This window comes from Drosophila simulans, chromosome 3R (assembly GCF_016746395.2).
Source record: "Drosophila simulans strain w501 chromosome 3R, Prin_Dsim_3.1, whole genome shotgun sequence".
Lineage (NCBI taxonomy): Eukaryota > Metazoa > Arthropoda > Insecta > Diptera > Drosophilidae > Drosophila > Drosophila simulans.
Window position 1 is genome coordinate 8842788 of NC_052523.2, and position 26542 is coordinate 8869329.

Below are 26542 nucleotides of genomic sequence, written 5' to 3' on the forward strand. Positions count from 1 at the left end.
ACCAGCTTTCATGGATTTTTGTGCATTTAAAACCGATTTCACTTAATTATTGCGGCGCTAGTATGAACAGGCTATTTATTGAATTGACTATCGATAGTCGAGTATAAGTCCAAGCATCGATATTATCAAATTGAAATCGCACTGTGGTCCAACTCTAGTGTGCAAATTGAATAATAACAATATAATAATGCGTGCAGTAGTGTTCTGATCGGCGGAAAGAGGCAAAGAGCGTTAGCAGTCCGTATTAATGGCACATTAAGTGAAAACAGTAAGTTGTGCTATCATCGCGTTTTGCTGTTGCTGCCACAAACGTTTGTGCGCCTTGTAGATATGTGTGTCCATAGTGTGTATCTGTGCCGATTTGTGTTTGGTTCCCCGCCCACAAACAAGGCGAATGAACAATAACAACAACAACAATGGGGTCCCAGTGCAATGGCAATCAAAGAAATGGAAATTTACCATGAATCAGACTGTCAGTTCGCCAAGTAGCCTCTATCTATCTATCTATCTATGTATCTTTATCATAAGCTGCGTACGATTCCCGGGATCAGTCGAATGAAATCGTCTACACTTAGAGAATTAGCACGTCCAAACATTATCGAAGAGAATTATTTTTGTAACTTAACGGTCTTAAAAACACTTACTTACTAAGTAGACTTACTTGGCTGAAAACTAGTTTATATTTAATTTTCCCTCCACATTAAATTTTGAAAAAAATACACAAAATTAATTTTGAGTACGAGTAAAGATCTTTTTATTTGTACTTTTCTTTTCTCCCCGTGTATCTTCCACTTGAGCAGCCACTCAAAATTGTGCATTGTTCGCATATGCTAAATCTGTGAAATCCGAGAAGCGTGTCTCCAAATTTTCGCTTTGAGTAGGAATCCAGTTCGGGTTACGCTGCGTCCGGTTTCCCAAGATATGGTTTTCATATGGCCAGATTGCGGTGCACTTTCAACCTTTGACTGTGGCATTGGCTCTGGCTTTTCCAGGAATCGCCTGACGCCCCCTCTCGCTGACCTTGACATTTGCCGTTAAAATAGCAGGAACGTTCCGTGTGTGACGTGGTGGGTGGTGGCCAGTAGGCGGTGGGTGGTGGGTGGCAAGGTTGCTGGTTGGCCACGGCACGGGGTATGCGATTCCTGCACGTGGCCCACGGCATTGACAGCTCTTAAAGTATCACATCAGCAGCTTAAGAGCAGCCCTAAACTAACTAAGTGACATTTAATTTAATTAATGAGCGTGGAGCAAGTGATGCTTATCTAATCTTATCTATAGTACATATTTGTTTAGTATTCAAATCAGCCTTTCACTAAATAGTTACTTTCTTATCGCAACTTACAAGTCAGCCGAGAAACCATTCAGCAATTAAATTAGAATTTACCACATAGAACTATGTGCATCATAAGCTGTCTATTACGATTACACATGAAATTTATTTATGAGATCACACTGGGTATTTTGTAGTCAGAATCCTCAACAACAACATTTTTGATTGCCTTATTTTGACGTCACTGTTGGAATGCTTAATTATTGATTTGCGTGTAGGGTTTCTGAAAACTTTATGGTCAACTGGTTAATAAGGAGCGACGGCGGCTGACAAAAACAAAAGCAAAAGTAACCAAGCCGGACTGAGAGGGGAGGGCGGAAATGGGGCTGGGTGGAGCTGGGGATGCGTGGGTGGGAGCACCATGACGATGACGCACGATGCGATTGCCGCCCGGCTGACGCAGAATTGATAAAGTGCAGCCATAAACGGCTGCGCGTACTGTTTTCCAAACTTTCCCTTTTCTGCGATTGCACACAGGAAAACATGAAATACAAAGATTGTAGTTATTGTCTCGTTGAGAGATTACTTTTGTGGCATATTTTCGGCATTGTAATCACAATATTCCCATTGCAGGGTAGAGCAACGAGTTCCTCCGGCCGCGGCTGCTGCTGCTGTTGCTTGGGCACACTTCTGGGCAACGCATTGTCGCCGCCGACCGCAAAGCTGGGCAAAATTATGAACTTGTGTTCCTCGGGCGCAACGGCATCGACCACATCGTTATCGTCCACGGGCCAGGCGGAGAGGAGCGGCGGAGTACCAGGAGGAGGAGCAGAAGGCGGCGGAGGAGGCGGAGGCAGTGGTAACAGCGGCGGCGGCGGCAAAACCAGCGACGTATCCGCCGAGGCCTCAACACTCTGCTTTGCAGGAGGATCGGGCACAGCAGGTGCGATCACCGGAACGGAGGAGCTGTCCAACGCCAACAGTCCGGCAAACGGAGCAGGAGGAGCAAGTGGATCAACCGGCAGTGGACAACAGCCGACTGGCAGCAACGGACACAGCCACCTTCACAACGAAAACAACGCAAACATGCCGCCCGAAACGCGTCCCAAAATGGTGACCGTCAAGCATCCGGAGTCCAACAAGCCCAAGCCCACCACCAAGAAAAGCAAGCCGATCCAGGCCGACCAGGATGTCATCAAGGCGCTGCAGCGGTGCCGTGATGAAGGCAAGTACTTTGCCCATACTATTATCATTCGCATATTTCTTGATAAAATAAGAAACATGGCGCATTAAGCTTTTTAAGCATTTTTGTTACCGACCTCAAAATTAACATGCAAATATATATATATAAAAACCATACATAGTAGAATTGGAATAGATGCTAGTCTTTACAAACAAACAAAATTATATGATTTACTCAAAAATTCATTTTACAAATTTGAATTTGTTTTTAAGATGAATTAAGTGAATCACTTCATACAACCATGTAATGATTTTATATGCTCCCCACAGGCATCAAGCGCTTGGACTTGAGCAAATCCTCCATCACGGTGATCCCCAGCACGGTGAAGGAGTGCGTCCATCTCACGGAACTTTATCTGTACAGCAATAAGATCGGCCAACTTCCGCCGGAAATCGGCTGTCTGGTGAGCCTACGTAACCTTGCGCTCAACGAGAACTCGCTGACCTCGCTGCCGGAGTCCCTGCAAAACTGCAGCCAACTAAAGGTGCTGGATCTGCGACACAACAAGCTGGCGGAGATTCCGCCAGTGATTTACCGTCTGCGCAGCCTGACCACTCTTTACCTGCGCTTCAACCGAATCACCGCCGTGGCAGACGATCTGCGCCAGCTGGTCAACCTGACCATGTTGAGTCTGCGGGAGAACAAGATCCGGGAGTTGGGCAGCGCCATCGGCGCGCTGGTGAACCTAACCACGCTGGACGTTTCGCACAACCATTTGGAACACCTGCCCGAGGACATCGGCAACTGTGTAAACCTCAGCGCTCTGGACCTGCAGCACAACGAACTGCTGGACATACCCGATAGTATTGGGAATCTGAAATCCCTGGTGCGGCTGGGCATGCGATACAATCGATTAAGTAGCGTGCCGGCCACTTTGAAGAACTGCAAGAGCATGGACGAGTTCAACGTGGAGGGTAATGGCATAACCCAGCTGCCAGACGGCATGCTGGCCAGCTTGAGCGGATTAACCACCATCACTCTATCGAGAAATCAGTTTGCAAGTTATCCCACTGGCGGTCCAGCGCAGTTCACCAATGTCTATAGCATTAACTTGGAGCACAACCGGATCGATAAGATTCCCTATGGGATCTTCTCGAGGGCCAAGGGTCTCACCAAGTTAAACATGAAGGAGAACATGCTGACGGCTTTACCATTAGACATCGGCACCTGGGTGAACATGGTGGAGCTGAATCTGGCCACAAATGCGCTACAGAAACTGCCCGATGATATCATGAACCTGCAAAACCTTGAGATACTCATCCTGTCAAACAACATGCTCAAGAAGATTCCGAATACAATTGGAAATTTGCGACGGCTAAGGATACTGGACCTGGAGGAGAACCGCATTGAGGTGCTGCCGCACGAGATTGGACTGCTGCACGAGCTCCAACGTTTGATCCTGCAAACCAATCAAATCACCATGCTGCCGCGTAGCATCGGCCACCTGGGCAACCTGACTCACCTGTCTGTAAGCGAGAATAACCTGCAGTTCCTGCCCGAGGAGATTGGTTCGCTAGAGAGCCTTGAGAATCTGTACATCAACCAGAATCCCGGCTTGGAGAAGCTGCCATTTGAACTGGCTTTGTGTCAAAATCTAAAATATCTGAACATTGACAAGTGCCCGCTGAGCACTATTCCGCCAGAAATCCAAGCTGGCGGCCCATCGCTGGTGCTGCAGTGGCTCAAGATGCACTCGCCATACCGCCAGATGTGAGATGTGGACGGCGTTTGGCGCACCGTCTACGTGGGCAGCGACTGCTACTACCAGTACGAGCTGCAGACGGTGAACCAGGCGCCCGGTGCTGGTGGCAACGGTGGTGGAGGAGCAGCGGCAGCAGGAGGATCTGCATCCAGAAGCAGCGACCGTCGCTAACGGTGCGATCTCAGCTAACGGGCAAGATCCCGTCCCCATCCTTTATACCATGCATTAAGGGAGAAAGCCAAGATAGATAGGTGTTTTAGTTGCAATCGTTCTAAAGCGGGATACGATTGATAAAGGTTCTAGGTTTTTTTATTTTAATTATTTGACAAAGCACATTTATATGTAATTGATATCAGCTCCTTTCCCAAAGCGATTCTAATTGCTAACCTTCTACTTAGGCTTGCTCCCTTAAACCGACTGGAGTGCGTTGGCTGACAAAACGATAGCTTTAAAACGTTATACCAATGTCCCGCGTATTGTAAACTGCCCCGATTTGCTTTTTGTTCTTTCTGTGTTCAATCACACTTCAGAGTCCGCACTTTAGGTTCTAATTTAACTCATGCTTCCAAGCTAGTCAAAAATGTAACACGCGAAACGAAACGAAAGTAAATTGAAAGCTTTAAATCTTCTGTTCTGTTTTTGGTCAAGGATGCAGAAAACCTAACGTTCAAAACTTCAAAAAAAAAAAGAAAACAAAAAAAAAACGCAAGCGCCAAGGAATTGTTTGAAAAAATTTAAAACTAAAAACAAAAAGTGGTTAAGAAATTATTAATCTGTATACACATTAATCGTAGTCGTATTTTGTAAAAGCAAGCGCAAAAAAGAAGCAACAAGTATTAAACTGTGTGTAATTTGTTTAAATAAGAAGATTGCAAATGTTTTTTTGTGGCTCCTCCAGGCAAGCTTACATTTTTCGCAAATGTAAGGTAGTGCAGCATTTTGTATGTTAGTCTAAGCTAAAAATAACCACGTAAAGTACTAGAGCCATCTGCACATTGTGCTAATGGCATTAAACTAGCAAAAACTAACGTTGTATACTTTATTATTTTAATGTCGGTGTGTCTGTAATTGATTTGTATGAATATTAAGATGATTTAAATGCATTTAGTTATCATAACCATAATCAACGATATTTGTATGGCAAGTAAAAAGAGCTAGGCGTAAATGAATATTGTATAATGCCACCTAACTGATAAGCGCAAAAGATATCTAGGGATAACATGGACTCTGAGTTGCTGTTCTTCTGGTGAAGTTGGATTAAACACTACTTATAAAAGAATGAAGAAAGTGTTCTGACGCGATAACAAACAATTGAATGTTTAACAGAGATTAATGGTTTATTTACTAAGTGTTCTTTCTGTTCAATAACTATAGTTTTCTGCTGTCAAAACACTTTTGTTCGGCACCTTTTAGCTCCGATCTGCCATTATGGTACTACTGCATTGAATCAGCTCAAAAAGAAGTTACAAATTCGATTTATTTATTTTTATATCGTAAGCATAAAACGGGAGAATAATACCATTTAGAACAACTCCCCCCAACATTGCAACGCAAATGGGCTTTACATTTTAAAGAAATCTTTAAAGAATCAGTAAATCAACGAAGCTAACTTTAAATGTTTTACATCCATACAAACATATTTACACTATACACGTACGATCAACTTTTACACATCTATTTTTTGAGAAAACACTCGAGATCTACGCGTACATATTGATTTCAGGACTCCATGAGATATGTACATATATTTTTCAAACAAACTGTATGCGGCAGGGTAAACTAATCTGGCAAACGTAATTAAATTACAACACAAATTGTCTAATAATATGAGAAAAAAAGAGTATATTTCCAACGGTACAAAAATAAAAACGTAAATGTAACAGAAATACAAATAAATGTTAAACTAATAATCGCACACTAGATTAATGAAAACACAAACACACGGTGGATATTCAGAACCAGAGTTTGGCGAAATTTCGAGCCAATCGCAAATAGAAACAATAAATGTTAATTGAGGTCAAGTTAAATGAAAGTGAAATGTACAAGTTATATGGTAAAGATGATTAAGTCAAGCATAATGATACTCCTAAAACAAAAAGCATATTTAAGCATACCTAAATATTTGCAAAATAAAAGAAAACAAAATGTTAAACTACTTCAATCTCTGCTCAAGATCTGCTTAGTTTTATAGCAGTCTACTTTATTCAAGCTGGCAATGCTGTATGCCACCGTTATTGGATGATCGCTCTCTTGGTACCCTCGGATTACGAATAGCTAACTATTTTGGTGTTACCTTTTTACTCGGCCTGCGAATTAACCCAAAAGTTGTTTGTTGTTTAGTTTGGTCTTAGGACTCAATATGCCTACGAATTTGTTTGAAAAAATCAAATGATATTATAAGGTCAAGCCCAAACTTTATTTAATTAGATATTCGTTTTAATTTATAATTTATCGCTGCTTTCTGCATACATTACTGACTAAGTGCTCTAAATAACCAGTTAATGGGGCTGCATTTGAAATCATCTTGTAATAAAAGGCACTAATGGATTTTTGAGAGATACAGATACAGAACTGAGAAAAATGCAGGAACATATGCGTCACATACACCCCAACGCATCCGAGGTACCTGCTGAAAACAGCTGGTTGTGGTTCTTTGTACTCGGAGCAGGTGATAATAAAGGCGCAATAGTAGCCCAGTCAGTTGACAAACAAATCGCAAAGCAGAAGTACCGACAGGGGCCATTAGTCCAGATCCTCCAGGTAGGCATAAATACATATCTATACGGGAATTACTGGCAGAATACGGCGCACAGAGGAAAATGAGAGAGGCGTGAAAGGTCAACGCTATCCGTAGTCCGCTTTGTTTACGGCCTACATCGTGAATCAGAGGGAACACAGAGAGTACTAAAAGTGCGGATTATACGCGATTACGATGACCGGAAGATAAGCCAGTCATTGCGAATTCCCTGTCCATAAATGCTGACCCGTCAGCTGTCCAGTGTTCAGTGATCTTTCAGAACCGAATCGTTATACTTGCAGTCAAGCCATGAAAACCTTTCACTCCCTACTATTCGCCCTGATTTTGGCCCTCCTGAGCCTGGACCCCTCTTCCGGTTACTCCCCCCGAGAAGATGAGCGTGTAATTAGAGAATATAAGCGAGAGCAGGAGCTAAATCACGCCAAGATCGCCAGAGATTTGGTGCATCGAGCCAATTGGGCGGCTGTGGGAAGTCTCTCCACCAACGAACGGGTGAAGGGGTATCCCATGGTCAACATTATCTCCATAGACGACAGCGATGCTAGTAACAAGTCCACTGGACGCATTCGATTCCTGCTAACCGATTTGGACTTCACTGGTCCCGACTGGCAGAATGACAACAAGGTCACACTCCTGTTCAGTGACGAGCAGACCCTCAGGTGCAAGGAGGGCGGAAAGGATCCCATGGAGCCCACATGTGCCCGCTCCATGATCAGTGGACAGGTGAAGAAGGTATGTAACGTTGAGTAAATCCTATTTGAAAATGGATTAAGAATATTTCGGATATATATTTGTAGATGGATCCCAGCGACAAAAGCTATCAGCCATCGCTGGATGCCTATGTGAGGCGTCATCCAGCTGCCATCAATTGGGTAAAAGGTTAGTAACGACATTATCTATTAATTGCCAACTTGGTGAAAGCGAACCTCATGAAGAGCTCGATAAGAAAATGTCTAAGTATGTATATACTAATAATAAATACATTGTTTCTTTTGCAGCCCACAATTTCTACCTTTGCGAACTGGAAATCAGCAACATCTTTGTTCTGGACTTCTATGGGGGTCCTCACAAAGTGAGCGCCTCTGACTATTACGCTGTTTCGAATTGATGATCTCCTCCAGAAGGAAACAACTTGACTCCTCATATACTTTGTCAACAAATTAAATGATAAGCATATTTGCACAACGTGTCAGCCACAAAGGAAAAGAATGAAGACAAAAGACATTTTCGAAAGCCACTTATCAGTTGAGCTCTGTGATTTCACTCGATAGAACAATAACTTTGATATAAATAAAAATACATTCCGTTGAATGTACTCCGACATGCTGAAATGTATTGTTTTGGTTTAAAACCAGAATTTTTTAACTAAAGGGTTTTCATCTTTAGGAGTCTGACTATAAGATTCAAGCTCCTCAGCAACAGTATATACTCTACATTTTAAAACAATATACATTATTTATGTGTACATATACATCACTTTTTAGTTTTATACATTAGATGTTAAAATTCTCTTACCTATTACTTACTTATGTACTTACGTCTGATAGCAAACTAAATCCCTGCACATAATCCATTCGAAAGTATATAAATCCTTTAAAGTGGTTAATTTGAATGTATATTTTAAACGCAGTTTTTCAAAGTTAATCGATATAAATGTAGTGGCGCAACGCCGTGGATTAGTCTTTCGAGGGGTTTACAGTGGTTCCATCTAGGTACCGGGCACCTTGCACAAGGTGGCATCGATCTTCTGCAGCTGCGGCAGGATGTCGCGCAGTTTGGAGCGGTAGCGAACATCCTTGGCCAGCGGATTGTACTCCAGGTAGATGGTCTGCAGCGACTTATTCACCTTCAATAGCTCTATGTCCTTCCAGTCATCGACTCCGTTGTGGTTCAGCCACAGCTCTTCGAGCAGTTCCAGCTTCTCCAGATTGGCAATGCCCTTCAACCGGTTCTTGGCCAAGTCGAGGGTCTCCAATTTGGTATTCTCGGAGAGGTTTTCAATGATTTCCACTCCGTTTTCCGAAACGTAGAGTTCGCGGAGGTTGGCAAGCTTTTCTAGGTTCTCGATTTTGACAATGCGGTTGGCCTGGAGACTGAGTATCTCCAAATTGACCAGTGTGTCCAAGTTCTCGATCTTTGCTATCTTATTTTTGCCCAGGAAGAGCTGTCGTAGATTCACCAGCATTTCGATGTTTTCGATCTTCTTCAGTTTGTTATCCCCCAACTCCAGCATGGTCAGATTGGTGAGCATCTCCAGGTTCTCGATTTGGGTTATGCGGTTCGACACAAAGTAGACCTTCTCCAGATTGACCAGCTTGTCCAGGTTCTCTATCTTCGTCAGACGATTGAAGCTGATGTCCAGCACCTCCAGTTGGGTCAAGTCGTCCAAATTCTCAATCTGGGTGATCTGGTTGTCATATAGTTCCAGCTCAATCAGTGTTTTCAGGCTGGACAAGTTCTCGATCTTCTTGATCAGATTCCAGCGCAGGAACAGGCGTTCGATTCGAGTGAGCGGCTCGAAGTTCTCCAGCTTCTCGATCCGGCGGTGATTCAGATCGAGCTCGTAGCAGTCCGGATCGATGGTGATTATATCCTCAATGGAAGCCACATCCTCGGCGGGAATCACCTGGATTCCGGACACCGTTTTGGCGGCTTCCGGTTCGTTCATCGCACGATCAGCATCGCCCATGACGTATAAAAATTTACCGGCTTTTCTTATTTATAATTCAAAATGACTTCCGAAAATTAAACGCTGACTTGACTTGTTTATTCCGCTGCTCAGGGTGTTGAACAAAGTGGGGTGACTTTCTTTAAAGTAATATGACGTCAAAGCTTGACACTGTTACAAAAGCAAGAACACACGGTAATTATGTATTAAAATATTTAGTAAATATTCATAAGTTAAGTTTAAACTAACAGTATACTCCCTCTTGTCTAACTGATTCAATATGTCAACAAAATACTTCGTCACCTTACAAGCTTACCGGCACTTTAACACTATTTCTGCTAGAGATGTGCACCTAAGAACACAATGCGAAACGTGTATTATATATATAACATATAATATAAATGTAAAAAATATGTTGATTTTTAATATGCCAAATAAACTAAATCATTATTCTTGGAACAAGGTCTACGTACTTGTATTTTTATTGCAGAATTTTTTAATTTTTTAATATCTCTTGTAAGTTTTTCAGGCAGTTGTGCCAATGTCGTTCTTGATTGAGAACTGCGCATCTCTAGCATTTTGTTTTCTATAATCAGTGTTAAGAAACGCCGGAGGGTTTCAATCAGCTGTTTTCCAAGCGTGTTGATTCAATTGGCAACAAATTGCAATTTGTTAAAAAAAATACTTGAAAATAGCTTTAAAATGACAACAAACAAGTAGTTTAAACTGTCAAAACAACGGTTAAAAACAAAGCGTTGCAGGTGGCAGTGTTTATTTAAGCAAAGAACAAACAATCATGTCTACGGGCTTAAAATGTCGCAATTGCGGATCCAACGAGATCGAGGAAGACAATGCTCGCGGAGATCGAGGTATAATGACATCCAAGGAACCATGTCCATAACACTAACGTTCACCTATTCACTGTAGTTTGCATGAACTGCGGCTCGGTCTTGGAGGATTCCCTCATTGTTTCCGAAGTCCAGTTCGAGGAAGTGGGCCATGGAGCAGCCGCAATTGGCCAGTTTGTGTCCGCCGAGTCGTCGGGCGGTGCCACCAACTATGGCTACGGCAAGTTCCAGGTGGGATCGGGCACCGAATCCCGCGAGGTGACCATCAAAAAGGCCAAAAAGGACATCACACTGCTCTGCCAGCAGCTGCAGCTATCCCAGCACTATGCGGATACTGCTCTGAATTTCTTCAAGATGGCTTTGAGTAGGCATCTGACCCGCGGCAGAAAGAGCACCCACATTTACGCGGCTTGTGTGTACATGACCTGCAGGACAGAGGGCACCTCCCGTGAGTTGTGCATTCGTTTTGCCTAAAGAGTAGCTTATGGACTTATTGACATTTTCACAGATCTCCTCATCGACATCAGCGATGTACAGCAAATCTGTTCCTATGAGCTTGGGCGAACCTACTTAAAGTTATCACATTCCCTTTGTATCAACATACCTTCTGTGGGTGAGTGAACGTTGTGAATACTAAACTATACAATTAAGTATGTCAAGTCCAGTCCAGTCAAGTCAAGTATGAGATCGATTTGTAATTTGTAACTTGTTTTTTTAGAACTATTTTGTTGGGTTTGTTAGACTTGCTTGTCCTCCTCAGGTCTTTAAAACTACTAAGCTCGCCCCTGTTTTCTTTATGCATTACTTAAGTGATGGTCAATCCCAATATCCAAAATTTTTAACTCTGAGAAAGTAAATTCGCAAAAATCTAATAATGTATTTTGATTGATTAAAGTACATAATGGTAATAGATTCATAATCAATACAGGATAACATTTTATATAGATATATGTATATAAAAACCATAATTGTCTTAACAAAAGCAAAAAATCAGTACAATTTCCAAAGAAATCCAAAACTCGAACATAAAACTGATTGTTGCGCACAGCAGGCTATAATAATGCACAGGAGAAGTACGGGGCTTAGTATCAGTAGAAAGGCATATTGTGTATGTATGAGAGATATAATGGAACAACTACGAAATAGATATAATGCGTACTACAAGATTAATATTCGAATATATATGTATAGGAGATTTTGTGCGCATACTATCGTACAAGATCCCTTGATTTCTTCGTGATTTTTTTGTTTGCTATTTCGTAAACTGGTTAACTTGGCTTTCAAATTCGTCGTATGCAACTCTTAACATGGCCTATTCTCCCTCGAAGTGTTTAGGACTATAGTTTATCATTATCAGATCAGATGTGTGTATATGTTAGGTATATGCTGGCAAAAATATGTTTGGTATATATCGTATTAGCTTTTGTCCACTCTCCCTTTAACTGTCTTTAGAATATTGGTTAACGCTAGCTTGACTGATTGCCCGATTTTCACTTATTGCATTTATCTATGCGTCTCTATATAGCGTCCGTATTACCCCATCCCGCCCTCTTAAATCGTGGAACGTATTAAGTTTTCGAGTCAACTACTAATCTGCATCTATATAGTTAAGGGTGTATATGATCAACTTTTTCGATTTTGAAAATATCTTTATATGCATTACCAACAGACTATGTGCAATGCGTTTTAGAACTGCAAAACGATTGATTTAACTGCTTAACATACTTGGGATATCGAAGGAAACTTTTCAATTATCGCAAATTCCTTATATCGATTGACTTGCATCGGCTGACTTTCTTTTTGAAATGATCACGTACTGACAACCGTCTTGGAGCTTTAAAACGCACTGCCGAGGTGTATATATATGTGTCTATGCTTTGACGTGTATATATATGTCTATATATAGGACTATTATGAAAACTAGAGTACTCTACTATCTTGGTATATATATATATATGCGCCTAAAACTCCAATTTACTTTCTTGTGCTGCACTGAAAACCCATGAGTTTCGATTTTGTATCTGTATCTTTTGCGGTTGCTGTGTTTTGTATTGTTGTGTTGGTCTCCTCTGTTGCTGCTGCTGTTGGCGGTAGTAGCAGGCTCCCTGCCACTCGGCGCAATAGAGCTGTGCGCATCAGGTGCTTCCGTCGCCATCCTCCCCAGAACTGTTGGCGTTATTGCCAGATCCATTGCTGCTATTCGGAACAGCTGTTCCGGCTGCTGCGGTTGAAGTCGCTCCTGCATTGGAGGAAGCGCCACCAATTGGCGTGGGACACAGTGAGTTGGTGGGCGAGCTCATTGCTGTCACTGTGGTGGGTCCGTAGAAGATTAACTCTGGGATTTGGCCACCCTGTACTCCAGTGCCGTTGGTGCTCTCCGACGAGCACTGAAACTGGAATGTCACATTGCCCATTAGCACCTCGGACATGCCCTCCTGGCCAAAGAAGCTAAGCTCGTTTCCATCGAGGATTACGGAGGCGGTGTAATAACACTCGGGCTCGATCTGAATAGGATTCTCGAAGAAGACGTGGAACGTGTTGCTTGATCCGTCCGAGAAGAACTTGGTGTCGTTCTCTGCAAGCGTGCGGCCCAGGCGTTTAAGTTCGATCTTTACGTTGTAGTTGGCAGCGCCAGTCGACGAGCCGTACAGTCCAAAACCCACAATGAAAATTCTGAAATATTAAGTTTTAATTACCTGAATCCAATAACCATTTGTTAGATAAAACTTACCTTCGATCGACCGAAAACTGAATTGAATCACAGCGTCCGCGGTAGCGCCATTGGTTCGAGCGGTAGGCGCACGACTGGAAGCGATGGCAGACCTGGGTCTTTAATCCCGCCCTGGAGCGTGTGGGAAAGCCCAGGGAGGGCTTCATCTTAGCGGTGAAGTGCAGGAACATGTCGATCGTCTCCTGCGATGAAAGAATGCCTGTCTGGGCCACGCCGTTGGCGAACTCCTCCAGCGACATTGTGGGAATGCGGATGAGGTGCAGCGCTTGTCCCAGCAGCCGGCGCTTGTTCTGCGGCGTGTCGTCGATGCTCATCTTCTCGCAGGCGTTCATGGCCCAGTTAAGGGCCGCCTCGAACAAGTGGATCTCCTTGCAGTTGAGTGTCTCTCGCGAAAGAATCGACTCAAAGGTCTTGAGATCAATGTCGACAAAGTCCTCGGACTTAACCGCCATCTCGGCCTGGGCGTCGATCACTTCCCAGCAACGTTGCATCAGCTCGGGCTCCTCGAACAGACGCGATTGACTGAGAAGTAGGCAGGCGTTTTTTGCCGTCAACTTCACCTCCAGATAGTTGACGCATGCTCTGGCTAAGTGCGGGACAATGTACTTCTTGGCTGCATACAGCGTGGCCAGAATGTGTTCAGGTTCCAGTTTGATTTCATCACAATAAAGGTACCTAAGCGGAATCATAGAGGATATATATACAATTCCAATTTGGTTGATTGGGATTTCAATATCTTACCTTAGCAACGTTAGGAAGGCAGTGGGTTCCACGTCAGGCACTTTGATTTCCTGCTTGTTCTCCGCCAGTCCTCCATAGAACATAGCATAGAATACGGAACTGCCCGTGGCGAGAATATATTTGTGGGCGGGAATGGTCTGAATGGGATCGATGTCTGTGAAAAATGCAGGTCATGAGCAATGCTGTTTTATTGGCTATTTAAAAACAAAATGCTCACCGAACTCTCCGCCCACAATGAACTTGACATCGGACATCAGTTCGTTGTTGAACATGGCTGCATTCCTCTCGAGGACCGTCGCCTTGCTGGCCTGCCAGTTGGGATCAGCCGTATCGATGGCGTTGGATGCTGCCACAGCTGCGAAATGCCAGTTGGTTCCGGCAGAGCACACATACGATCCACTCCCACTGGTGGGCGTAGCGGAGATGGCAGCCACCGCTGCCGCTGCGGAACTGGAGGGCAGACAAAAGGCGGTGGGACTGCCGGAGATTCCTCCGGCACTTCCCGCACCACCTCCACTGCTGCTGCCACTGCTGTTGAGGGCGCCCGGTGAGGCCAACGGCGAGGATGGAGCACTGATGGGCTGCGTTATCTGGATATTGTGATCGGCTGCGGCAGAGGCACCTCCTCCGCCTCCAGCTGGCGATGCTCCTCCTCCGCCTCGCTGTTGTTGCTGCTGCTGCTGCTGGTGATTGTGGGGCGGCGAGTGGAGCAGCCCGTTGCCATTGTTCAGAGTTTCCACTGCAAATGAGATTTCGGAAAATGGTTTAACATTTGGGTTAAACGGGTTACGTATCGCTGTTCTAATGATCCCACCCAGTTCGCTCAGAATCAGCAGCACGCGTGGCCACATTTGTGCAACTTCCGCTGCGTGTGCATCATAAATAACAAATGCCAGGGTCTCCCCTTTTTCCACAATTATTGCACCCCAGGTACAGTGGGGCCTTGTTATGTAGGCACAGTATGTACCTGTCGAGTTATGAGCTAAGCATATTCTAGCCCTAAAAATAAACCTCGATCTTTGAACATCGAGCTATAAAAGTCAAGGCTGATGTAACCTTTACACAGAGTTTTTAAGGTTCATTTTATTCGAACACAAAACTGAAGTTCTTACTGAGGTTCCGCTGTCTTCTAAAAGTGGAGCGTCTCAAAATAGCAACGTATTGGGGCAATGTTGTTTTTGTTTGTGTTGCCAGACAGCGCCCCTCCCGTCCAGCCCCACCGCCATCCCCGCCCCTGGCGACACTGCTTAAGTTGTGTGAAAAATCAATAACTCACAGACGCAGTGCACCTGCCGTGCCCCCATCCCCCCTTTCGACACCCCCTAGAACAGTCGGCTCCTTCGGTGATTTTCCTCCGGGTTTTCCGCCTTACCGTTTATCCAGCCGCCGTTCGGCTGGGAATGCGACATGCTCTCCTGGTTTCGCTTTCCGGCGGACTTCAGGGACAGTCGGTTCAGCGGATTGTGGCCTCCGTGATTGTTGGCCGTGGAATTGGAATTGTTGCTGCTGCTGGCCATCGCAGGGAAAAGTGCGATTCGGAGCTCTCCGGAGTGGGAAAACGCAGAAACTTGGTCAGACTTCAGTCGAGTGCTCGCTGATCAAACATTTGCCTTCACTTAAGTCAATCGTATGACATTTTGCTGTGCTTTCCTTGTTTTTTTTTTATTATTTTTTCCAGAGAATAGAATATACAAGTATTTTTCGAGGGCTGGAAAGCTGTTCCAAGCAGTGTTGTATTCGGATCAGCTGAGTATAACGGTTGGGTAATGTGCTGAGAAGGTTTGATTCGTGGGCTTTTGCCAGCTGGTCACACCAATTTGCTGCGGAACTCTATGTGCCAGTGTTGGCGAACGCCGCGATTGGGCGCCTGTTTTGAATTTAAATTAGCTGAAATACGTCAACTGTGGATTTCGCAATCCATTTTGATTATATCACGGCCACTCGGTGCTAATATGTATTTCCGTCATGGCGCGCCATAAAAATACGTACGTGTGGGAGCTAATAGGGCCGATTCAAGAGGCTTATGCTACACAGCAAAAGAGGATCTTCAATGAAAGTCCTAAAAGTTCTCATATTTCAACATTATAATATGTGCGCTTAATTTGCATTTTCAATTTATCTAAGCTTTTTCAGCGTGAAAAAGCAAACTCCACCCACAAGGTTCATCACAGTTCAGTCTATAGACTATATATTTTTCTGTGTGTAACCACCTCCGAATTGAAAACTTTTATTTTACAAGTCTCCTCTGCCTCTTTTCGATCAACCTTGTTGGGGGCTTTACCCGGTATTTGCATGTCCGAATCGTATTTGGACTATTATTTATTGCCTGGCCCGCGAATATTTATTATGAAGAAACATATCGCTGAACTTGAAATCGATTTTGATGTGTTTGCTCGGCCACCGAGCTTACTTGTCAAGGTTTGTTTATCTCTTAGCACATTCGTGTACAGTAAAACCAGTTTCTGCAGCAGCCCCACCAACAGAAGCACCAACCGGCAGCGGATCGAAGATGTGTGCCGAAAAATAAAAAACATGTTGTTGACCTTTGGCTAAGTTAGTTTCTGACTCATACTTTGGAGTATCGGAAATCTGTCGCTCGCCTGATAAAACCAATAAAAGGTGGCCCTCTATTCTCTAGTATTCCTATACCTAAACAGTACGAGAACTGTCTTCAACTCACTGTGTTCTGGAGGCGGCAGCTCCTCGTTCTCCGGCACTCGAGCGGCGTACTCCGGCTCATAGTTGTGCGCGTAGGCGCTGCCCCAGTGGCCGGCGAAGTCGTCCTCCTCGAGGGTGAGCAGGTGGTCCAGCACTTGCACTCCCCGCTCGAGGGGGCCGTGGAACTTGTTGATCAGCTCGGAGAGCCGCAGGTTGAGGCCGTAGTTACCCGAGGTGGCGCTGCTCGATTCGATGGCCCAGTAGAAGAGGTGGCGTCCCAGATGGCTGCTGAAATGATTCGCAAAGGCCTCGATCATCTTACGGTCAGCTGCGGGCTCATCTTCACATTACTTCTGCTTCCGGCTGCAATCGAAAATAGAGAAAAATTATATAAAAATTAATCAGCTAGCTCTTTTACCGGGAAATAAAGAGTATTACAACTGATGAATAGAATCAGCGAGATAAAAGTTATTTCTTTTTTGTTGAAAGCTAACCGCAAATTGTAATGAAACCCCCATTAGTTTGGCCGCAATAGTAATTTTTTGATATGTAACATAATCTGATTTTTATGGATATAAATGATACAATTTCGAATCAATTTTGGCCCGCCACTCGTATGAAAAATGGCCAATAGCGGGCTCCACTTTCACTTCTCCATTTCCATTACCACGACCATTTTCAATTTCAACTCCAGCCCGCACGCATTTGTCGCATTTTATTAGCTAGCTTCAGGAAGTGAATTAAGTCGAGCCCCTCTCTATTTTTTCTTCTTTTTTTATTTTGATTGTGACCCCCACCCATTGAGACCTATGGTTTTTGGGTCAACTGGAGAACTCTTGCACCTGACTCTCGGCCAGCGGAAATTATGCAAGCGGCTGCTTTTAATTGGCAGCACAGCGAAGTCCGTAACCAAAACAAAACGGCGACAGACATGGACATAATTTTGCTTCTCTCACTTTAATTTTTTTTGTCTCGTCACGGCCTGTCTTTGCCACAATCAACAAGTAAGTGTATATAGGTACATATATGTATATCCACATGGATAAAGGTATCCCGCTCCACCTGTCACAGTGATTTACTTCGAACTCCCCCGCAGCCACGCCCATGTTAAACAATGCAATTTGCCATCGACGCCTAATGAAGTTCTCTATGCTTCGGCACATCTTCGGGCTAAAATGAGTTGGATCTTTGGCTTAAATGGGTTTTGGTTTCAGTTTTTCATCACTGAAGCAATTTGAGCTGATATGAAAAATATTTGGGCGAGCGAATCTATTAATTAGTATAACTCTATTAGTTTGGACATTCTTCGGTTTTCGTGTTGATGCCAATCATTTAAATGACAGTAGCATATTTGTGTTGCATAACAGGTATCGAAACAATGGAGAATATTTGCATCGCAATTTAGGATCATGAATTTATCAATCTGCTGCGTCATCACTCATTTGTCGGAATAAATACACAAAGGTTAAGATAAATAAATCGCTAGGCATAATTTTGTCAAATATTTTGATGGTAATGGTGAAATCTGGCGTTTTGGCATCTCAAAAAATTAATTTTGATTTCCAGCGATTATTTAATATTAATGAAATAATTTTCAACTTAGCACACTCAATAGACATTTCAATGGGAAGGCTTATATTTAATCATCTGTTTACTATAGTACTTTTTAAATCTTCTGACTCGTATGTACACTTAAACAAATTGCCCCAACCCCTCAGCCCTCTTAGTTGCCATGCAAAACACACACAATTTATGCTAAATTAATTTCATGGCTTAACAATCGAGTCACGTTTATTATTCATCAGCTGTGGGCTTTTGTTATTTTTCTTATTTTCCAGCCACATTTAAATTTCGGCTTGTTTTATTTAAGTTCTGATTGCTGCTTTTCGTATGGAATGCGCATTTTCCGCGCTGCCAATGCACTTTTGGTTCAAAGGTTCATATCGCATTTGCCGCTTGCATTAACTTTTTGGGTTCGCCCTTTTGTCAATTGTACGATTCGTCGTTGTTTTCCTCAGCTCTCGGGGCTTATTTCACTTTTCATTGCCTCTTTAATTGCAAATGGTGCGACCCACTTTTTGGCCAAGTCTCGGGTCACCACCATCTCAATCGCTCGCCGCACACTGACCGAAAAAAGGTGGCAAAGGGGAGACCCCAAAGCAACACGCCCGCGTAACACTTTCGATTTTTATTTCCTCATTACATGCTTGCCAAAAAAAATAAGAAAAAATGAAAGAAAAATCCAAAATAAAAACCAACCACATGCACAAGATCACAGCAAACCAGAAAAAAGTACAAAAAGCTGAACAAAAATGAAGAGTTTGTATCTTTTTTCTTGCAGTCACTATATGTCGTCGAGTCTTTTGTTTTCCCATTACTCTGGGGCCCTTTTTTAACGAGCTCCTTTTGTTGCAGGCCATTTTGCAATTGCCACGCATTTAGTTGATTAACCAAATGCGTCATAAGGCATGGAACGCCCCGCTCTCGGATTCTCCGGATAAAATCTAAGCCGCGAAAGCAATCGACCTCTGGTGTCCCCACTCACATCGCAGTTGCCAGACATTCGCTCACGTGGCCAATAAAACAAAATAACCTGTCGAACTCTTGGCCAAAAGCACTCGAACTGTCGATGGGGCGATCAGTCGGTCAAGTGTTTCGGCAAAAGAGCTCGTTGATTTGCCGATTTTGCACTTATGGGGTTCGCGCTTGTCTGATTTTTATTTTTATTTTTGGTTTTTTTTTTGTCCAATTCGCTAACTTTGTACATTTTTTATGTGCTTTTGTTTTGTGTTTTTACGGCGATTTGCAGCTCTGTAATCTGATAAGGGTTTCAAGGAACGATTAAAATAAGAGTTTTCGGTTTTAGGTATAAGCCAAAATTGGGGTCAAAAATGCATGTTGCATCGATTGTGTTCAAAGGATTAAGAATGATGATTATATCTTTGATTTCTCAAATTTTCGAATCTGTGCAATAATATTATGTAATTGCTGGACGTGCACTAAGTTCTAGTACAAGTTCTCCATCTTTTCAAGCTTTTGAATGCTTTGCATTCGCCGCGCTTGACGACTCATTTGGCCATATTTCTGGACCAGAGTGTCTAATTCTCGTCAAGCTTCAGAGTTCCATTTTCTGAGAGTCTCGACTTTTGTTTGAGGTGTTCATGTTCATGTGAGTTTGGACCTCGGTTCGAGTGCCCTTAGGTTGTTTCGCAATTATTCAGACCGTCTGTCTGTCTTTTGGTTTTTCAGTCTTTCAGCGTTGCAGCTTTTCAGCTTTGCAGCCAGCGTCTTTGGCTTTAGACGCTTTAATTTGCGGATAATTTTATAGACATTAACATGCAGTTTTCCTCACTCACTTTTCATATGGCCTGAGATTATTTGGTAAGTCATGTTGCATTTTGTCTAATGACTTGACGAATTAACATTTTTTTACAATCGCTTACTTTTGTTATTTGCATTCGATTCTTTTATGGCCCAGAAAAATCCCCATTTCAATGGTCTTTCGTCTCGCAATGATTTGCTGAATTCTAAATCGATTTCTGCGGCTATGGCGACTTTTGGTTCTTTTGTCAAATATTTGAAACTCGAAACTCGAAACCCGTTTTCGTTTCCTCTTCTGCATATATATTAGTCAAAACCTATATATTGTCATCGAGTTACTTAATATTTGGAGAGCTCATGCCTACAGCCTGAGCGATCTTCGAGTGGAATTCTAAATGCGAATCCGACGTTTAGTCTTTTGTTTGTTTCCCCAACCTTTCCTCTTCTTTTTGGGTGGGGCATTATGAGCTTTTTTCTAAGGTTTACCTTGTTTCGAAATACAAACACGAAATAGTGTGGGACTTTGGCTGCCCGCTAAATTGAAGTATTTTCGAAATAGCCCCAAACACTGAAAGGGGGAAGCTGTCATTAAAAGCAGCGCCTCTAAACACAAATCATAGTTATGGGCAGTAAATTACAACCAAATGCTCGGCAATTAACCGAGAGTGCAGCTAACGGATAATTACACTGCGGAACTGGCTAAGCCACACTAAGCCTGATAAGAGATTTTAGCCCTGATTGAGATCTCAGACTGTTTATATTTGTATTTCGATATGGAGGCGTCCATCATTAGGCAGTCATTCATTATTGATTCGAGAGATATCCATTATTGGTTGCAGTTAATGAAGCGGCTGTGTGGCAGTGGCATTGGCAGCGAAATTCTTCGATTCGCTGATTGAACTTAGCATTGCAAAGCACTTTCCGGGTGGCACTTAATGGGTTAAACATTGGCACAATTAATTAACCACAGCACCTGTTTATCCGCAGCCAAACTCGATGACTTCGATACACAGTAAACAGAGACAGGGACAGGGAGAGAGATAAAGAGAGATAGAGAGAGCGTGCAGGGAAGATGATCGTGACAGGTGTGAGAATGTGTTTTGGGGGCAAACCGATCGACGAGCTTAGAAGCAATTATATGTGCGGAATTTTTGGGGATTTTTTCAATGGCTCCCCCGTTTGTATTTGCACTTCACTCAAAGCAATTTTCTTCGCATGTTTTTTTTTATATTTTTTTTACGCTCAACCGGCATCGCCGAGCTGTCAGCTGAGTGTTGAAAAAGTGAAAAAAACACAAAAGTGCACATAAATAAAAACGTCAACAGAAGAACAAACAAACGAGCTACGCGCACTTTGTCAACGATTATTATTACTTTAACAAGATATCAGGCGAATAATACACACACTTTTGTAATTTGTTGGCTGACAACAACTGATGAAATGGGCCCTACACATAGAGGGATTTTAATTGAATATATTTCTTTTTTTACTTTTGGCTTGCGCATGCGCGACGACCGGCCACGTTTTGAATTTTGGCTGTTTTTCTCGACGGACTGGCGGTTGTGACTGCGACTGCGCGAGTCAACGAACGAATTCGTAGTGAGTTACTAATTTTTCAACTGAGTCCCAAAACCGGCAACTCGAGACTCTCCAGCCGATCGACCACGATCGACTATATGGCTTTAGCTTCGGTTTTCATTCGCTCGCCTTGAGACGGTCACACAGAAATTGCATGCGATAAATGCGACGATTGGGCTTTGATTGGGTTTTCGCTTAATTTTGGGTTTTGTTTGCACGACTCTGGTACGCGACATTTCCTCAGATTTCACTTCCCCATTAATCTCGCGTTCTTGGTCAATTACAAAACAATTAAAGCGACAAAACGCAGTTAATTGTGGCGGCGGCAGGGAAACTCGAAAACTCGAACCCAAATCGCTGGTGTTTTTCGCCAAATGCAGAAGTAATCAGTGGGGCAGGGGGGTAGGTTACAGTCGGCGGTGCAATCAGAATGATAATTGCTGTCATGACAAACGCAAAAATAAAGTTTAAATAATAATAATTTCACTAGCTGCAGTTGCGGAATTCGCAGGATATCGCTGCAAATGGGCTGCGACAAGGGGCGGCAACATTAAGAAACCATTAGCAACAGCAGCCCTGCTGGCAACTGTCAAAAAGCGGAGCAGAACACTGCAAGAAACAAATTAAAAATAATGCAACAAATAAATAATAAATATATAAAGTTAAACTCTATAGAGTTTGAACACCTTCATATGTACCTTTATATATAATATACTCATTATCACATAATAAACATCTTAACGCTTGAAAGATTGATTTGAAGTTAGCATATATTTCTTTGAGTGCAGCAGTAACGGTTTCTGCCCCCATCAGCAGCAGCTCAAGTAACAGCTGTGGCAGATGAGTGGGCGCTGCGCTGAAGGGTCAATGCAGTCGCAGTCACTGTTTCCGATCACAGTTCGCAGTCACCGCATCAGCGGCATCATTTTTCAAGTGGACCGACCACTCGACGAGTGGCAGTAGCAACAAAAAGCAGGGGCGGTGGCCAAGGGGCTGCTTCAGGGGGCGCCAGAGTTTGAGGACCGCCTCTTCTGGGCCTCCACAAATGTGCCCATTCATTAGGGTTTAATAAATAATTTTTTTCCTCCTTTGCGGAGTTCCTTTTTTTGTGTTGTTTTGTTTGAGGAGCACAGTTGGCGAGACTTTGACAAGCATCTTCCATACAGTCCACCCCCTTTACTCGGCCAGCAGGGGTTGACGTTTACCAGCATCTGGCTTTGTGTGTCAAGTGGCGCTGCACAAACAACCAGCACGGGAACTCGGGAAGGGCGAAGGATTAGCAGTGAGTTCCGGGATAATGTGCTAACCTCCGGGTGGATGGATGCATAAAAAGTAGCTCGTTGAGGTACAAATTTTATAATCGGGCATTTTGGGGCAAAGAATTTCGGTATAAGATGCATATTTGCACTATAATTTTGCCTTTTAGTGCATATATTTATATATAATTGTTTTATCATGAACACCAGTTCTGCCTTGCTTCAAAAATTATGCTTAAATAAACGGTGTATTATAAGTATTTCAATGTGGGGTTTCTTCAGTTGTCCATAAAAAATAGCTCCGCTATGTTTTTGACTTTATTATGAGTTAAATTGTGTACAGCAAAGTATCTTTTGTGTAATTATGTGAATAATAAGAGCCGATATGGCCTACCACTTATTTTCTCATTATCTTGAACAATTATTTAAACAATTATGTAAAATGAAATTGTACAACTCCAGTGACCATAAAGTTGAGCCACCGTGGAACTCTTAGAAAAACCACTGGCTTCTCCACATATTCCAGACCAATTTGTGGGCAAATTGTAAATTTTTAGTTAAGTACAAAATATAAAAAAAAAGATTGGCAAATAACTTTGACAAGGTCGAGTGTCTGCTGGTTTTGATTTTCCAATGCGTTTCGCACTGTTTTTTCTACGTATTTGTTGTGCGTTAATTGCTGTTTGAGTTTGCGTTTGGCTTTTGTTTTTTCGGTCTGGCCGAAATGACTGGGCCAAGTGTTAATTGCACATGTTGTCTGGTGGGTTTCCTTGGCAGGGCCAGTCTATCATCTAGTTCAAATATAGCTAATTATCGGTTTAATAGGCCAATGAATGGCCCAAAACCTTTGGCGGGACTACGTGACGGATGCGTGATGTTCGTGCAGAGCGCACAAGCAAAACTTCTCGCATGATAGAAAATCTCTGGCTCTTCGGGTTTTAAAGTCTTCTGTTTGCTCACTCTCCCACAGCGGCTCTCTGCACCTCTCATTGCCATGTAAAAGTTGAATGAATTGAATAATATCGGACCTGAAGTTCGGGTTCAAGATTGTTTATTTCGGCAGCTGTCCATGGAGACGTGGGCCGGTTATTGAATGTTTTCGGTTTCATTGGCTAGACCGACCCGGCTTCAAGGTCGTCGAACAAGTTCTTCGTCTGATGCTCTTGCAGTTGGCGTATTTTATTGGAATCTCTAGATTTTATTACGAAACTGCGGCTTGGTGTAGTGGTTCTCTACTGATGATGACCTTATTCCTTAGTTCTATGTTCCGTTTATTACTGTACGACTTACTTAATAAATCTTATTTTTATAACCATATAAATTAGCCTTACTGTTCGCTAATTTGTTTCTAAATTTTCCGTGTTAATCAATTAATATCTTAATGTTAACCATAAGTTTTATGATATTTCTTTGCGCATATTTATTTCTTTCTTGTTTTTATATTTACAGACCCGTGTTTGTACATCATGCGTTTCGCCAACCGACTGCAGTTGGGTGCCAAAACGCACGAGGTTTCGATGACGGCTCTGAGGATTGTGCAGCGCATGAAAAAGGACTGCATGCACTCGGGACGACGACCCACTGGCCTTTGTGGAGCAGGTGAGTGAACCGTGAAATCGAAATGAATAGCCACGGCTGAGGGGGATTTCTTTCGACCTTAAGCTTTGCTGATTGCGGCCCGGATGCACGATTTCAGTCGCACCATGCTGGACGTGATAGGTGTGGTCAAGATACACGAGTCAACGCTCCGGAAGCGACTTTCGGAGTTTGCTGAAACGCCCTCGGGAGGGCTGACCCTGGAGGAGTTCATGACCGTTGATCTGGAGCGCGAACAGGATCCGCCTTCCTTTAAGGCAGCACGCAAAAAGGATCGTGAGAGGATCAAAGATGTAAGTATTTGTGACTAGTGTTCCATTTAAGAGACTAATTACACAATCATTCAAGATGGGCGAGCATGAGCTAACAGAGTTGCAAAAAGAAATCGATGCTCATCTGGAAAAAGACCTAGGCAAGTACTCAAACTCTGTTTACCGTCAGCTGACTAAGGCTAAGGGATTAACTCCACTGAGCTCGCCAAGCACGCCCACCAGCAGCTCGGAAAAGGATATTGAACTGGAGGAGTCCAGGCAGTTCATTGAACAATCTAATGCAGAGGTTATTAAGGAATTGATAGCCAAGAACGAGGACGTGAAGAAGGCAGAACCAGGTGGTTTGGTGGCTGGGATCGAAGGCCTTCGGCCGGATATCGAGGCTATTTGTAGGGTGACCCAAAGTGATCTGGAGGACGTGGAAAAGGCTAAGCAGCCGCAGGAACAAGAACTCATCACCGACGATCTGAACGACGACGAGTTGGATCAGTACGTGCTGACCGAGGAGGAGTCGGTGGCAAAGTTGGAAATGTGGAAGAACCTCAATGCCGAGTATCTGCAAGAGCAGAAGGAACGCGACGAGCGGCTGGCCAAGGAACGCGAGGAGGGAAAGCCGGAGCGGAAGAAGCGAAAGCCGCGCAAGAAAGTCATTGGTCCCTCGTCCACCGCCGGCGAGGCCATCGAAAAGATGCTGCAGGAGAAGAAGATCTCCAGTAAGATCAACTATGAGATCCTCAAGACCCTGACTGACGGCATGGGCGGGCTGACTGATGACTCTCCCACAACTAGTGCCGATACCAAACCGAGCACTCTGGAAGAGCTGAAGCATCAGCCGGTTATAGTGGAAGAAGGTCCTCTTCCTTCCAAGAGTAGGGGCAATAGGGCAGCCTACGATCTGCCCGGACCCAGTAGGAAACGTCCCAAACTTGAGGTGGGTCTGCCAGTCAGCCAAGCTGCTGATGTGGAGCAGCCGGATACCAAGCCAGCAGTAGTGGTAGAAGCAGGTGGGTCAAATCCTGTAAATAACATGTGTTGGCAGCAAGTAAATCTGTTCATTACATCCCCAGATGACATGGACGAAGATGCTGATGATCCTGACGTCGAACCCGAGGCAGAACCGGAGGCCACTCTTCAGGACATGCTCAACACGGGCGGAGACGACGATGAGTTCGGCTACGGTTTTGACGAGGAGGAGGAATACTAGGCATAAGCTCGCATTTAGCGTTTAAAGCATTTTAGTATACATATACACTCAGACGTTATAGTACCCGACCGTGCACTTGTTGCCGTCGCGCTATTTCCTGGGCTCCTTAGCCGTGGAGGCCATTAAATCATGGCCTCCTCCTTGCAGCCATTTACATGTTTAAGCCATGTCGGCGCGGGCAGGCGCTGAGCCGGTGCTCCCGAACACTCTGGGCTGGTACTCGTAGCTAGCTTCTAATTGTTGGCGCTACCGTGGCGCGCCTCCAAGTGCTGCAAATAAATATTTCACTCTTAATCATGTTTTGCACTCTGTTTTGCTTGCCTTTCTCCGTCGCTGCAGGCGGCCAGTTCAGCTCAGTTCAGTTCTGTTCAGTTTGGTTCAGTTGTTGGCCCGGCCAGGAACTTGGCCCGGCTCCACGGCCATCCCGTTGAGTGGCAAGTGCCCGGCAATGAGCTGTTGAGTCTGCCGGGCACTTGTCTCTACGATTTTATAGTTATTATGTTGTAATTAGTGTTAATTTACTTGCCTACGGTTCAGCAAGTCAGCATCAGTGCTCCCATAAAATATAGCATAGTTCGGGGCGGTTTCTTGGGGCTCATCTACGAGCTGCCAATTGTGACCGTTTTGCGTTCTGAACAAATTAGCAACTGTATTGTCTCTGTCTTAGATTAGGTCCATGACTAGCCGTAAGATATA

At 43.7% G+C, this 26542-nt stretch overlaps 5 protein-coding genes across 10 annotated transcripts; 3 read left to right on the plus strand and 2 right to left on the minus strand.

The window, feature by feature from the left end:
• The first annotated feature begins 108 nt into the window (after nucleotides 1-108).
• Nucleotides 109-6370, plus strand: LOC6727715 (leucine-rich repeat protein soc-2 homolog). The gene is made up of 3 exons (XM_016176537.3): nucleotides 109-268; nucleotides 1904-2495; nucleotides 2783-6370. The coding sequence occupies exons 2-3, from the start codon at nucleotides 2006-2008 to the stop codon at nucleotides 4225-4227; spliced, it is 1935 nt and encodes a 644-aa protein (XP_016034290.2). The 5' UTR covers nucleotides 109-268; nucleotides 1904-2005; the 3' UTR covers nucleotides 4228-6370.
• A 452-nt stretch (nucleotides 6371-6822) lies between these two features.
• Nucleotides 6823-8304, plus strand: LOC6727716 (protein CREG1). 2 transcript variants are annotated; one of them, XM_016176538.3, is made up of 4 exons: nucleotides 6823-6975; nucleotides 7255-7705; nucleotides 7771-7852; nucleotides 7972-8304. In XM_016176538.3, exons 2-4 carry the CDS (start codon nucleotides 7262-7264, stop codon nucleotides 8079-8081), a joined length of 636 nt encoding a protein of 211 aa, XP_016034291.1. In that variant the 5' UTR covers nucleotides 6823-6975; nucleotides 7255-7261; the 3' UTR covers nucleotides 8082-8304. The 2 variants fall into 2 exon arrangements, with proteins under 2 accessions (XP_016034291.1, XP_039151608.1); XM_039295674.1 differs by lacking the exons at nucleotides 6823-6975; nucleotides 7771-7852 and having other exon boundaries at nucleotides 7199-7705; nucleotides 7972-8049.
• Nucleotides 8305-8565: 261 nt separating this feature from the next.
• Nucleotides 8566-9992, minus strand: LOC6727717 (protein phosphatase 1 regulatory subunit 7). Of its 2 annotated transcripts, none has more exons than XM_016175491.3 (2): nucleotides 9891-9992; nucleotides 8566-9812 (listed from the first exon to the last, which is right to left on the minus strand). In XM_016175491.3, the coding sequence occupies exon 2, from the start codon at nucleotides 9660-9662 to the stop codon at nucleotides 8682-8684; it is 981 nt and encodes a 326-aa protein (XP_016034292.1). In that variant the 5' UTR covers nucleotides 9663-9812; nucleotides 9891-9992; the 3' UTR covers nucleotides 8566-8681. The 2 variants fall into 2 exon arrangements, with proteins under 2 accessions (XP_016034292.1, XP_039151607.1); XM_039295673.2 differs by having other exon boundaries at nucleotides 9958-9977.
• A 234-nt stretch (nucleotides 9993-10226) lies between these two features.
• On the plus strand, nucleotides 10227-26140 carry LOC6727718 (transcription factor IIIB 90 kDa subunit). Its single transcript, XM_002103044.4, has 7 exons — nucleotides 10227-10510; nucleotides 10569-10937; nucleotides 10998-11102; nucleotides 24224-24373; nucleotides 24437-24663; nucleotides 24719-25646; nucleotides 25710-26140. The coding sequence occupies exons 1-7, from the start codon at nucleotides 10438-10440 to the stop codon at nucleotides 25844-25846; spliced, it is 1989 nt and encodes a 662-aa protein (XP_002103080.1). The 5' UTR covers nucleotides 10227-10437; the 3' UTR covers nucleotides 25847-26140.
• Nucleotides 11343-21566, minus strand: LOC6727719 (BTB/POZ domain-containing protein 6). Of its 4 annotated transcripts, none has more exons than XM_016175488.3 (6): nucleotides 21431-21566; nucleotides 16642-16982; nucleotides 14179-14700; nucleotides 13962-14115; nucleotides 13221-13895; nucleotides 11343-13162 (listed from the first exon to the last, which is right to left on the minus strand). In XM_016175488.3, exons 2-6 carry the CDS (start codon nucleotides 16934-16936, stop codon nucleotides 12625-12627), a joined length of 2184 nt encoding a protein of 727 aa, XP_016034293.1. In that variant the 5' UTR covers nucleotides 16937-16982; nucleotides 21431-21566; the 3' UTR covers nucleotides 11343-12624. The 4 variants fall into 4 exon arrangements, with proteins under 4 accessions (XP_016034293.1, XP_016034295.1, XP_039151606.1 ...); XM_016175490.3 differs by having other exon boundaries at nucleotides 21347-21565; XM_039295672.2 differs by lacking the exons at nucleotides 16642-16982; nucleotides 21431-21566 and adding an exon at nucleotides 15334-15716.
• Nucleotides 26141-26542: the final 402 nt, after the last annotated feature.